Source organism: Rhinatrema bivittatum, chromosome 3 (assembly GCF_901001135.1).
Source record: "Rhinatrema bivittatum chromosome 3, aRhiBiv1.1, whole genome shotgun sequence".
Taxonomy (NCBI): Eukaryota; Metazoa; Chordata; class Amphibia; order Gymnophiona; family Rhinatrematidae; genus Rhinatrema; species Rhinatrema bivittatum.
In genome coordinates, this window is record NC_042617.1 from 452420831 (window position 1) to 452434750 (window position 13920).

Here is a 13920-nt window from a genome sequence, read left to right on the forward strand (position 1 = left end):
TTCTCTACCATTGTGGGTAAATGAACATAAATTATCCAATACTTAATACTACACTCAGTCCCCTCACATCTTACCACCTTGCTCTGAAACAAACTAGTGAAAAACTGTAGCCTAAACAAGGATCTCCAATGCCCTCAAGAACTTATTGAACAGCTCCTGTCACCACCAACCCGCCAGCACCAATGCAGTTGGTTCCTGGGCAGCTGCAACCCATTAGTAGCAATCCAGCCACCCCACAGCCTGCACTATTGCCAGGCTGCATTTCCATTCTCTGCCTTTGTGCTTCATCCTATAATCTCTCCTCATGCCTCTGACTTAAGGGAAGGAAGCTTTTGGGGCAGTATTCAGTACTTAATAATTATGAATTATAGTGCAAAAATCATCCAGGTTTATGTTTTAAGATTTATGATTGTAAAATACAAAATAATCATAAAAATTCAATGTTGTAATCCACTTGACAAATAATAAATAAATAACAATTTAACTAGATAGATACACCACTTGCAATACTGCACTCCCCAACTTCGTTCTTACCATTGTCATAAAATGACAGCAGGTAAGAATCATTAAGCCAATCTAGCAAGCAAATTCCTGGTACAATGCTGTATACCTCAGCCGACCTATGGCTCTCCCTCGCCTCTTTGTTATTAAGGATCCCCTAATTTTTTTTTAAACTGTTATTTTTATTTTTTTTTAGTCTCCACCATCTGCTCTATGAGTCCATTCCATGCATCCAGTGCCTTTTCTGTGAAGAAATATTTTCCATGCCATGACCTCTTATTCTACAACATTATTTCCTCTGATAAAGATTTGAATCTTATGCTCAATTTATAATTTTAAGGTATTTGAATGTTATCATATCCCAGTCTCTCCTCTCTTCTAGGGTATACAGTACATACTTAGGCCTGTAAGGAGTGTAAAAGATGTTTAAATCAGCAAGTGAAGCCACCATGGATATTCCATTAATGCCCTCAACTCTGCCCACAGACATGCCCATAAGCTCCCAATCATACAAATACATGTGTGTCTGTTACTCATCCAAAGACACAAATACATTTACTCCCACTTAAGGATGGAATGTGGCTATATCCTAACAATCCTTATGTCCTATGCAAGCAATCTGAATATTTTTAAGCTGTTCTTTACTTGGGGGAAATAGGAAAGATAGCTGGATTTAGCCAGATGTGTAGCCATATAAGTAAAAAAAAAATTGCTATCTGGCTTAGCGGGACAAGTAGTAAGAAACTTGTTAATTTCTGGAATCTAGGTAGTACTATTCTTTTATGTATATCAATGTTCAAAGAGCAAAAGGAGACACCATTTAATTAATAATTACATATTAATGGAATGCAATACACAAATATTCCAATCCAAAATTTCACATCTCTGGAAGTCCATTACTTTTTCTACAGCACTGTAGGAGATTCAGGATATATACAGAGGAGAGTCACAATCTGTGGTTCCCTGAGTACTATCACTGCAACAGCTGGATTAAAGAAGAGAACATTACAGCCTAACTGAGCACCTCCATTTCAAACCACCCACCACCACCATAAATGACAGTAAGCAGGGTGGGGCAGACAGGCAGGCAAGCAAGTTTAGGTTTATAGGAAAGTAACCCAGACCAAAGTGAAAAGAATGTACAATCATACTGCGGAGTGATCATTCAGTACAAAGACCCTACATAAACCCCACACAAGCCTCACAAACTACCCCAAAAGAAAAATGTTACTATAGAATCCAAGCAAGATCTATCAATTTAATACACTAAAAATAAAATAAACATTCTTAACTTCCACCAACCTCCATTTATTTCAGACAAAATGCTCTGCTATTTCCAGAGCAAGCACCCAAACATAATTACAACTTGGAAAGAAGAGGCCAGAGCTGCGTTTCACAAGTACATATGCGTCACTGGCCTGCACGATGGAGCGACTAAGCCTCACATTCAATATTTTGTTTGCGTAGCGAACTCATTAAAATGTTTAATTCCTTATAAGTTTGCCAAAATAAACAAAGTATTCGTAGCCTTAAGAAAGGCTTTATGTTCAGATATTTTAGCTTGGTTCCCAAAAAGCAACACATATTCTTTGACAACAGAGCTAGAAACAAAGTTTACATTATAGATACAATCTGTTTCTCAACTATCTCCAAGCAACATTGAATCAGTCTGCATTTAAAAGGATCTGTATGGATTTTAGCAAAATTTTTACACACTGGCTTCCAGGGGCCAAATTTAAAGGTGAGGCAAAAATAAAAAAAATAATAATTAAAAAAGCAATTTTTACCCATGGTTTTAAATTCTCAACAATTTCAGGAAGGAATAAAATGCTACAGGAAAAAATGTACAAGCAGAAGCATGTGCAAAGGGCACAGCAGGAATTCTGACTGAAAGACCGAAATGTTAAAATCAGGCAAAAATCTGGCATACATTTACCTGTATTATTTTTCCTGTGCTATTTTAGCTCTTGCAGAATTTGTAACAAATCAGAATCTTGACTAAAATATATTCTATTCAATAATTGTACAAGTAAACTGACTTGCAGGCTTTTTTCTTTTTTTTGCCCAAACCTTAAAATCTGGGCACAGATTGTCTGCATGTCTTTGCAACATTAGCAAGCAGCATCTCATGCACATACTGCAGCCAAATGGAAAAAATTATGACAAAGCTGTCCACACATTTCAAGTTTTGCAGACAACATATGGGATATACCAGCCCTCATCTAAATATTCTACCAGGTACAAGATTATTTAATACCATAAAACAGAAAATACTGACAATAAACCTACAAAAAATAAAGTAGCAGAAACTAAAACCAATACCTTTACTGTACTGTGCTAAAAACTGAATGAAGTCTTACAGCTTTGGTGAAAGGCAATCTACTGTGCAGCTCACATACTCTTCTTCCAGATGTCAAAACACCTCAGAAAATATATCAAGATTAGAATATCACACCAACCACTAAATAACTTGTAATGCTTAAGAAAAAAATATATAAACAACCAAAACAAAAAATAATAAAAGTTATATAAAGGAATGAAAATCAGAACGTCCTGTCTTATTCAGAAAATCATTCTGTGTCCTTATCCTGTGCTTATCTTTGCTGCTGCACCACACAGCTAAAACTTAACTGCTGCTCTGGAAGTCAAATGTCCAATGCTATGACCTAATGAACCCTCGCTTCCTGGAGGAAGCACAAATTAAACACGTCTGTGGGCGAGAGTTTCCCAGAGTTTTTAACTGCTAGGTTTTCTGACCCAGTTCTGAGTGCACACCATTTTAGAGTATTAGGTACGGAAAGCCTCAGGGGCCAATATGAAGAGGAGAACACTAATGAGGTACTTACTCTGCAATAGCTATTCCAGGTCCCATTTTCAGATATGTAATTTCCCCACAGGACAAGCTCAGTAAGTTCATCACCTGCCTTAAGCATCAACTTTCTGTTACATATTCCTACACCCACATAAACATTACTCACATGCCATCATCCTGCATGCAAATTGAACTGATGTAATAGTACCAGCACTGCAGATAATGGTCCCAGGTGCAATATAAATGCAGTTGCTTTTACAAAACAGAATTGGTGAGAAAAAGCCATTTAAGCAGAAAATTGTTTTCCTGCCACAGTGTGGCATTCCATTAACATTATTTCTGTTATGCTATTAGAATAAGGCAAGTAAACTTCCTGAGACACAGCCATCATTCAGACTGAAACTTTCTCTGAGACTGGTACACTTCCATGGCAGCTAAGTACTGCGCCATTAGCAGAAAACTGCCCCAGCAAGTGTAGAATATACATATTTAACTAACCGAAACCAAGAATAAGATAACAAGATCCAAAATACAATCTCCTACTATAACTTTCTATTACCAGTATTATTATTACTATTACTGCTTCAGCAATCCAGCCAGAAAGCTCTTGACAATACAATGGATATAAGGATCAAGTGAACTTAACATTTTGCAGGGTTAATTCATTGATTCCCGTTTACAAGGCAACATGCCAAAAATGTTGGGGAAAAAAAAAAAGATTCACAAATTTTAAAAAGCCAGTGTCACCCAGAAACAATCAGACTTATTAAAATGTTATATTTGCAGCATGCTCTCTCTCTCTCAAATAAAAAGGTAGAAGGCAGTAAAATGCTAATCCAGACGGCTAAGGCCAATATGCCGTTTCACTTTACACTTCATCAAGGGTCAGGCAGCATCCAAAAATCACAGCCTCTGGTGAAATCTATAGCAAAACTAGTACACCGTCAGGCTACACTTATAGGTCTCCAAGGAGTTTTGGAGTCACCTAGTCATCAATGTGTGGTGTATAGATGTGCCTCTCTACTCCTGTAGCATCTTTCTGATGTTGTTCCAATAGTTCCTTCTCATGTCATGCAGCTGCTACAGAACCCAATAATCTTATCACAGACTCTGCTAGTCATTATTGAATCAGGCCTCAAACAGCTGCTTATTTTGGTACTATGGACTTTGAGCAGTAATAGTTTTAAATAAAAATATATAATTCAGGTAGCTGTTAACCAAAATCATTAAAATCTTAGTCATTCTAAATCATTTTTCATTCTTGAAGTATCAGTAAAGTTTCTGAAAGCGCCTCCAGCTTAGCCACTCCCATAACTACAGATCTAAGTAACTCAGGCATGCTGCTCAGTGAACCCACATCAAAACCTTAAGCAAACACCACGCTGACACATGTAAAGTGTGAACACAATATAAACAGCTGAACAGTGCATGCAAGAACACACATATCTTAACTACAGTCATAACAAAACTGGTACATCTTTATTCTTAAAAGAAATAAATGACAAATATACTAGTATAAAATAAATACAAGATCTGCAAAATACCAAAAGAGAGAAGCAACTGAGTCTAAAAAATACAAGCAGGCAGTAAATCTAGTGTGTTGGTATTTTAACTGATATTTTGTTTTTATTTCATAAAGTGTCCTGACTTCTTGCTATTTATGTGGATTTTTTCTTCAACAGAATGCAAATCATTACTATTGTGTTTAGCATTGCATAATTCATTAGTCATGAAGTGTCAGTGTCTTGATCTAGTCCCCAAAGAATTCATAAAGCACAGGAAAGTTGCACATAGTCACAGTAAAATTGACAGAAATGAAGAATTCTCCTTAGTGATTCCTCCAAGTGGATAAGATGTTGATGTGACAAAGAATGGCAACTCGCTGGCAGAGATCGTATTGCACGCTCAGTCACCAAATGTCAGACACAAGCAACAGCAAAACGCACATCCTAACAGTAACCTTAATGGTTCATTTCAAGTACTAGTTTATAAAGCAGCAAAGTTCACTATTGATAAAATAGTGGAAGGCGGGGGGGGAAGAAAAGGAGTATAAAGTGCCAGGTCTTTCTATGTACCTAAAACCAGCCAGCTCCAAAAGCACAGTGAACCCCAAAAAAGCACGGCAGCAAGCCAAGCCACATATTTATTTCAGTTGCTAAACTTTTGAATGAACATGGACCCATGACTTAAAATTAGATATTTATTAAAATAAATGGAACTGTGCACATCATGTAAATAAAGAGATGTACTAAGGCAAAAAACATACCAGGATACTAACCAAAGAATATTATTCTTGATATGCTTAATAGTTATACATTAAACTAAGAATCAGAATATGATGGCAAATAATAAACATACAGCCCCATCCAGTCTGCCAGTCCACACCCAAAGATGAACTTTGAACCTGGTAAGTTAAAGGAGCCTCAGATTTCACAGATCTGTACCCTAACAACTAGTCTTCCCTGTCATTCAGTGAAAGAACCAAATGCCTCATTTATTTCAATACTGTGCTAAGGGTGCCAGTACCCATTGCACATACCACATAATTTTCAGCAGAGACCAACTAAGAGAAAACAAGCATGCTGACACATATCAATAAGACATCAGAAATCATGAGAAGATGATTTCACAAAACCAAAAGCGTTTTATCTACAAATTGAACAACTTAAGCAATTAAAAGTATGTAAGCTGTGATATTCTCAGAGGTTCAATATTCAACATGTGTATCAGAATTCAGATACTGTACAGAGGTTCCTGGAAGTCTGAATTCTGACTGCCTTCTTTATGCGGGTAATATACATAGCAACATAAACAGAGCCAGTTCCATGAAATCTGCTTCCACTGAAGTGCTGTCCTTAAAGTAAACTAAAAAAGAAGCTCCAAGGACAATAGGGTCATGATATTAAAGTGGACGGAGGAAGGCTCAGAAGAAAACTGAGAATACTACTTTACTGAGAGGATAACTGATGCCTTACATAGCCTACCAAAACATTAACTGAATTAAAGTATGCTCAGGAAAGTGGTAAAGAAGGGACATGACCAAGGAGAGTAGTGCTTACAGTGACAAATCAGTGAATTAGGCTCTTAATTTGCCTAGTTTATCCTAAGGCTTTTCCCCATTATGTGTCTGAGAAGGAAGAAAATAGTAAATCTTGCTCCCAGTGAGCTCAAAGATCCTTATTTTCTGACAAGTACTATGCTGCCAGAAATATCAAGTAGTCAATAAGAGTCCTTTCAGGAAAAAAGAAATATAAAAAAGTCTTCCATAATGCTTATACCCAACTGCCAGATAACTAATACTCAGGATTAAATGAATGATGTGCACACAGGCTAGGTGAATAAATCCGAAATAAATTATTTTTCTGGCATATTATCATCTATACACACACACATAAACCATTAAATCACCGCTAACAATTTATCTCTGAATCAAAATAAAATAACTGCTGTTCATTTATTGGCTAATTCCATCCAAACAAAACAAAACAAACTGCGTTAAGTTTAGCATTAGCATCTGACTAGAAAGTGGAATATTCCCAGTTCATACCACAACAGAGCAATAAACTTCAAAAACTGGCTCCACATATGTGCTGGTATATTACCAATAATCCTCAGGCTTTTGCAAAATGACACTGGATAAAAACTGGATTATGCAAGGATCATTTTGAGAAATCTGAGAAAATTGAAATGCAACACCCTAATAACTGACAGCTTTAGACCACAGTGTGAAAAACGCTAGATATGTGGAAAGTTTAGGTATTAACCTGGTGACTGAGGCCTGCTGTGCTATTTTTAACTATTCTTTCTGGCCACAGGTCAAAGTTTTCCTAACGAAATTCCGCAGAGAAAATGCTGGGAGAGGAGCCCAGAGGCCGCCCTCCGACTCTAGCCCTGCCAAGATGAAACGGACCCGCTGGAAATGCTTCTGTTCTGTCCCCCAAAACCCTCCTCCAGTGTCACCCTGCCACAGGGCCAAGAGACCCCTCCACCCCCATAATCTCTTCCCCTCCTCTGACCTACAGCTCTTCTCTCCACGACCCGCCATACTCTCTCCGTGATCCAGGGACACCCCCATTCCCCATCAGCCTCTCTCCCAAGGCCCCGGCACCCCCTCTTCAGCTTGTCTCCCCCCTCTCCTGCCCCCAAAACCAACCTCCCTCCCCCACCCTGGGAATTACTAGGAGTCCCCAGGGGAATTGTGCGCCGAGGAGCTTGGAGAAAAGGCATGAAAGAAAGAACCTCTGGGCCAGCCGGGAGGTCACCCCGGGCGATAGAGAAAGCGACAGCCTCCCTCCCTCCAGGGAAGGGAAGAGAGGCGCGCATTGGGAGGAAGCGGCGGGGGCTCACCAGTAAACTCTCCACATTGATGGGCGAGCGCGGGTCCCGGATGATAGCTTCCAGCTTGCGCTGCCGGTTCCTCACGCAGTCCACGGTGGGGGCGGACATGGCGGCGGCGGCGGCTCCCTGCTCCCCGCCGGCCTGTCCCGGGCCGGGGCTGCGGGCTCTCTGCCCCTCACTGCCGCTCTACGATGCCGCTCGCGGTCACTCCCCAGCAGTCAACGGCGGCGGCGCCGCCGCCTCTCTCTTCTCCTCCTCTTCTTCCCCTTCCTCTTCCTCTTCGGCGAAGCCCCGCTGCTAGCAGCGCCGCCACCGTCACCTCCTCCCCGTCCTGCAGCAGCAGCCGCCGCCGTCCTCCTCCATACTCCGCGCCCGTCTCTGACATCAGCACGGACTCGGCCTCCTTTACCCACAAGCCCCCGCTTCCAGAGCCGCGCGCCCGCCCGCCGGCCCCAGTGCAAGCAGAGCAGCGGCACCCGGGGGGGGGGGCTCTCCCGCAAAGTCACTGTCAACGTCGCGGGCACTCTTACTCACACTTTTCATTTACACTGTGTATAGATACACACACATACACCTACGAAAAAGATGACCGTGTGTGTGAGAATTATAAAGTCATACATATCTGTATTTCCATATGTATTCATGCGTGTGTTTTATATAGATAACTTGCATATACATGCACACAGTGCTACCTTTCTGGGGAAAAAAAGGTACTTCCCTGTGAGAGGATGCTCACAACGCAGCAGCTAGAATAGTACTGGCTTCCAGTTTGCTTGCCAGCTCTCTTGTCACTGGCTTTCTGAGTGCTACAGGGACATGGTCTTTCCTAGTTAAATTAAATTGGGTTTGTATATCTCTCAGTAAGAATTTACACTCCAGACAGAGGGATCTATTACCAATTTCAATTGTAAGATTGTAAAACAAAAATTAAAAAAAAAAAAAAAAAAGCTAGGATAAGAGTTAGATAATTTTCTGTGAAATAAATTCACAGTGGGTATTCAAATGAAACTAAACTATATATTTTTGCTAAAAAGTTAAAGCCTGGCTCATCTCATGAGGTTATTGCTAAGATTAAAGATTTCTGCATTTGGTAAAATTTAAAATCTCTGTGTTTCCAGGCTGAGTACCACTTGCCCTTGACATAGTAAGTAGCATAGAAACATAGAAATGATGACAGAAAAAGACCAATCGGCCCATCCAGTCTGCCCAGCAAGCTTCAACTCTTATTTTCCCATGCTTATCTATTTCACCAACCACCAATTTCAGGGCTCTTGTTGGTAACTGTTTTATTCAAATTTCCTGCCATCTCCTGTCATTGATGCAGAGACTAATGTTGGAGTTGCATCAAAGGTGAGCATAAGGCTTATGTTTAAGGGTTGTAACTGCCGCACCAAGCAAGCTACCCCGATGCTTGTTCACCCAGACTGCACAGATCGATGCCTTGTTGGATGATGTCTGAATGCAAATCCTGTTTTCCTTACTTCCCCCTACCACTGAAGCAGATAGCAATGCTGTATATGCTTTCAAAGTGATGTATCGGGCTTAATTGGTTTAGGGTATAACTGTCATAATAAGCAGCTACTCCCACGATTGTTTACCCAGATTGTGAAGTTCAGTCCTTGTTGGTAGTTGCCTGAATGTAAATCCTGTTTTCTACTTTTTCCCCCCTGCCGTAGAAGCAGAGAGCAGCACTGTATATGTATTCAAAGTGATGTATCAGGCTTAATTGGTTTAGGGTAGTAACCGCGGTAATAAGCAAGCTACCCCCATGCTTATTTGTTTACCCAGATTATGAAGTTTCGTCCTTGTTGGTTGTTGTCTGAATGCTAATCCTCTTTTCCACGTAACATTAATTTTATGACTGTTGTTTTATACATCGCCTTGGGCCAGTGCAATTAAAAACTAATACATCTTTGGAAATAAATAAATATGGTAAATGACAGAAGATAAAGACCCAAATGACTCATCTAGTCTGCCCAGAAAGTTGTTTAGGGAAATAACTGCTGCTCCATGCAAGTTACACCCATGCTGAAATGATACTCCCAAAGTTTCTCCATTTCCATCCTTTAGCCACTATTCTTGTCTTCACTTCCTCTTATAGGAGGGTATTCCATACATTCACCACCCTTTCCAGGAAGAAACATCTCCTGACATTGTTCCCCTGGTTCTACAGCTTTCATTCCATCGGAAAAGATTCAATTCTTTTGCATCATTAATACCTTTTAGATATTTAAATGTCTGCATCATATCTCCCCTGTCTCAACTCTCCTCCTGGAAGGATATACCCTGGAGGGAATTTAGAACCTCCAGCCTCATCTCACATCTCACAGTGCAGACCCCCACACATCTTATTTGCCTTTTTCTTGACCACTTCCATCCTGTCTATCATCCTGTTTATCCTCTTTGAGATGTGATCTCCAAAGTACTCCAGGTGAAAGGGCATTATCACCTCCTTTTTCCTACTGCTTATGCTTCTTTCTCTGCAACCCAGCATTCTTTTGTCCTTAGCCACAGTTTTGTCACTTTGCTTTGCTACCTTCAGATCTTCAGACACTATCACCCCAAGGTCTCACCCCAATCGCATGCAACTCTTTTGGATTACTACACCCCTAATGCATGATTCTGCACTTCTTGTTTGTTTAATTTTTGTTGTGTTTTTTGCGCAATCATGATTTTTGTTTTATTATCATTTAATGAATGTTCAATGTTAGTTTTTTTAATGTAAGATTTTATTCTGTATATTATGTTTCCATTTTATATTATTTTACAGTTGGTATTGTATACCACCTTAGGCAGCCTGGAACGGCAGGTCAGAATTTTAACTAAAATAAATGATAATATTCTTTTTAGGGGGCTTTCTCTCTAGCAGCTTCCTCTTCTTTCCTTGGACTTCCATCTGAATTGGATCCTTTTGTCTACTGAGAGTCTCTAACCCAAGAGCCTTCATTTGCAGTTCATCTTGTGTGTGTGTGTGGGGGGGGGGGGGTAACCTTCATGTCTACTTTCTTCCCCTTCCTGTCAAGTCACTGTGGCCTCCTTTGAAAACACCTGCACCCTCAGCCTGGCCAGAAGGTGACACAATGGCCTGATGACTGCAGTTCCCTTCTTCATATGTGTGGTGGGGTGGAGAGGAGATTATGAATACCGTATCGGCAGCATCTCCTGTACTTACTAAATCTCAGAGCAGAAGCCAGACTCAAGAATCAAACCTGAATCTTCTGCCATTTGGCTGGCCCAGAAACATTCTTTTTTTTTTTTTTTCACTTCTAACTATTAGACATAAATGAACTCTAGGGAGCAATAACTGTCAAGAACTTGTAAAGTGTTTTCCTACTGATGTTGAGGTTTGTTAATGGAATATTTTTCAACTCTCTCATGCATGCTTGTTCATCAAAAATAAATAAAGATAATGCATTTGCTGTGTCTTATTTCTTATAGCAACTAATTCTCATTGAGATTTAAACACCACACAAAACTGCAGAGGGCATTACCATTTGCTGTTCAGTTTTATAGGAGGTGATATAATTTTACACAATGTTGTAATTGTACACAAACTGTAACTACACTATAAATAATATTATGATGTTTAAAGTCAAATATACTATTAGTGTTACTTTCTAACATGTTAAAGTGTTTCTCCCATTTTATGCCTTTAGGGAAAATGGTTATTGTTGCGCAGGAGGTGGACGCTTGGGCCAAGGTGGGGTTGACGCTACCCATAGGAGAGGCCCTACAGGTCCCCACCATCGGCAGGCGAAGCTGGCTGACTGACGGAGGCCAGCTGGAACTTCGCCAATACCAGCCCTCATTCCCCATGGGTTGAGCCTTTGGGTACCGGGGCCGGCTGGAGTTAGGTGGGCTTCCATCCAAGGTCTTCGAGGAGATGATGATGAGGAGGTCAGCCAGGGGCCAGCAACAGCGTAATTGTAGAGTCTGTACTGGACGAGATGGAGTCCCGGACACCTGGACGCCAATAGGAACAAGAGTCAGACAGGGGGCGCCGAAGCAAGAGCAGGCCAAAGCCTGAAAGGCCAAGTCCAGGACTAAGACTGCAGAGGTATCGTTGAACAGGCCGAAGTCAGGGCAGGCGGCAATCAAGGAGCAGTGGCAAGGTAAGGCTGAGGTCAAGTCCAAGAGATAATGAGACACATAGTCAAACAAAGCAGAGATCAGGACTAGGAGAAGATCAGTAGCATGGTCAGATGAAGCAGAGGTCAGGACTAGGAAAAGATCAGTAGCGTGGTCAGACGAAGCAGAGGTCAAGACTAGGAGAAGATCAGTAGCATGGTCGGACAAAGCAGAGTCAGGACTAGGAGAAGATCAGTAGCGTGGTCGGATGAAGCAGAGGTCATGACTAGGAGAAGATAGGGATGTGCAGAGGGACGGCATACGTTGCATTCGGTATTCATATTTGTTGGGGGGACAGATATGTTGCATTCGGCAAGGGGGGGCCCCCAATACGTTCATGCATTCATTCTTATTCGTTTCCCGGCTAAAATTGAATTAACTACAACCTTCCACCCTCCTGACCCCCCCAAGACTTACCAAAACTCCCTGGTGGTCCAGCGGGGGGACCGGGGGCCATCTCCTGCACTCACGCCGTTGGCTGCCGGTATTCAAAATGGCGCCAATAGCCTTTGACCTTACTATGTCACAGGGACTACCGGTGCCATTGGTCGGCCCCTGTGACATAGTGAGGGCAAAGGCTATCGGCGCCATTTTGATTACTGGCAGCTGATGTCCCAGGTGCAGGAGATTGCTCCTGGACCCCTGCTGGACCACCAGGGACTTTTGGTAAGTCTTGGGGGACCCTCCTGACCCCCACAAGACTTGCCAAAAGTCCCTGGTGGTCCAGCAGGGGTCTGGGAACGACCTCCTGCACTCGGGCCGTCGGCTGCCACTATTCAAAATGGCACCGATAGCCTTTGCCCTTACTATGTCACAGGGGCTACCGGTGCCATTGGTCAGCCCCTGTCACATGGTAGGAGCACAAGATGGCGCTGGCCATCCATTGCTCCTATCATGAGACAGGGGGCAACCAATGGCACTGGTAGCCCCTGTGACATAAGGTCAAAGGCTATCGGTGCCATTTTGAATACCGGCAGCCGACGGCATGAGTGCAGAAGATGGCTCCCGAACTCCCCGCTGGACCACCAGGGAGTTTTGGTAAGTCTTGGGGGGATCAGGAGGGTGGGGGGTTTGTTTAAATTCGCTCCTATAGATGGCCGAATAATTCGGTGAAGATTTGTTGTATTCATGGGGAATTGCGATACGTTTCGCTTTCCCACGAATACAACGAATATGGCCCTATATGTTGTAGATTATCAATACATTGGAAACGAATGCACACCCCTAGGAGAAGATCAGTACCGTGGTCGGATGAAGCAGAGGTCAGGACTAGGAGATGATCAATGACATAGGCAAAGCAGTGGTCAGGTCCCGGAGAAGATCAATGGCGTAGTCAGGCAAAGCAGTGGTTGGGTCCAGGAGAAGATCAAAAGTGTGGTCAGGCAAAGCAGTGGTTGGGTCCAGGAGAAGATCAATCCGTAGGAATAGCTGAGTAGCACGAAGCACAGGAACCAGGAGAAGACGAAACCAGGAACACAAGGGTATCACCAAGGAGGCAACGAAGTACACATCCAGCATGGAGACCTGTTGCAAAGGCGACTAACAGGAGCTGAGCCCGGCCTTATATGCCGGAGATCAGTGATGTCATCATCCGGGGCCGCGGATGGAGATGCGCCTAGGGAGGGGCGCGGTGCAGGATGGCGGTGTCTCTCCGTGGACCACGCAGAGAGGCCCGCCGCGATGCTCCAGAGTCAGCTGTAGAGACAGGAGTGCCGGGGACGGCCCATGGATGGAGACAATGGCCCACAGCCGCAAGAGAAGTGGAGCCAGATGCTGGAGCAGGCAGAAGAGGGTAAGAGGGCCTGGCCGTGGGCCTGCCATGGCTGGCACATGCAACAGTTATTAACCATTCAGATGCAGACATGCAGTCTTCTCCTCTCTCTCACCCCCTCTCAAACCTCTCTCCTCCACCTCTTCTCCTTCCTACCTTGCTTTAATTGGGGGTCAAGGAGGTCCTCTTCTCCTCTCCTCCCCAGGCCTTAATTGGAAAGATGCAGTAAACACCAGTTTCCAGAGCTCCAATGAGGGCTCGAAAATGGAACGTATACATGTTATATATCAAAATGTGCAGAATAAAGAAGCATAGTATTCGTAAGAGAAATTTGTTTCTCATTATGAGAATTTAACTCTATTCTTTGTGA

At 42.5% G+C, this 13920-nt stretch overlaps 1 protein-coding gene across 8 annotated transcripts in view; it reads right to left on the reverse strand.

Annotated features, from left to right (window-relative positions):
- The window catches only part of ROCK2 (Rho associated coiled-coil containing protein kinase 2), a 442704-nt gene extending 434670 nt beyond the window's left edge, over nt 1-8034 (reverse strand). For 6 of the 8 annotated variants that reach the window (XR_003855695.1, XM_029595904.1, XM_029595908.1 and 3 more), the window contains exon 1: nt 7661-8034. Coding sequence is in view for 5 of the 8 variants with exons in the window: in XM_029595904.1 (XP_029451764.1) it covers nt 7661-7759 (99 nt within the window). In the remaining 3 variants the exon portion in view is untranslated. The remainder of the gene's footprint in view (nt 1-7660) is intronic. The other 2 variants (XM_029595909.1, XM_029595910.1) reach the window with 1 other exon arrangement.
- Nucleotides 8035-13920: the final 5886 nt, after the last annotated feature.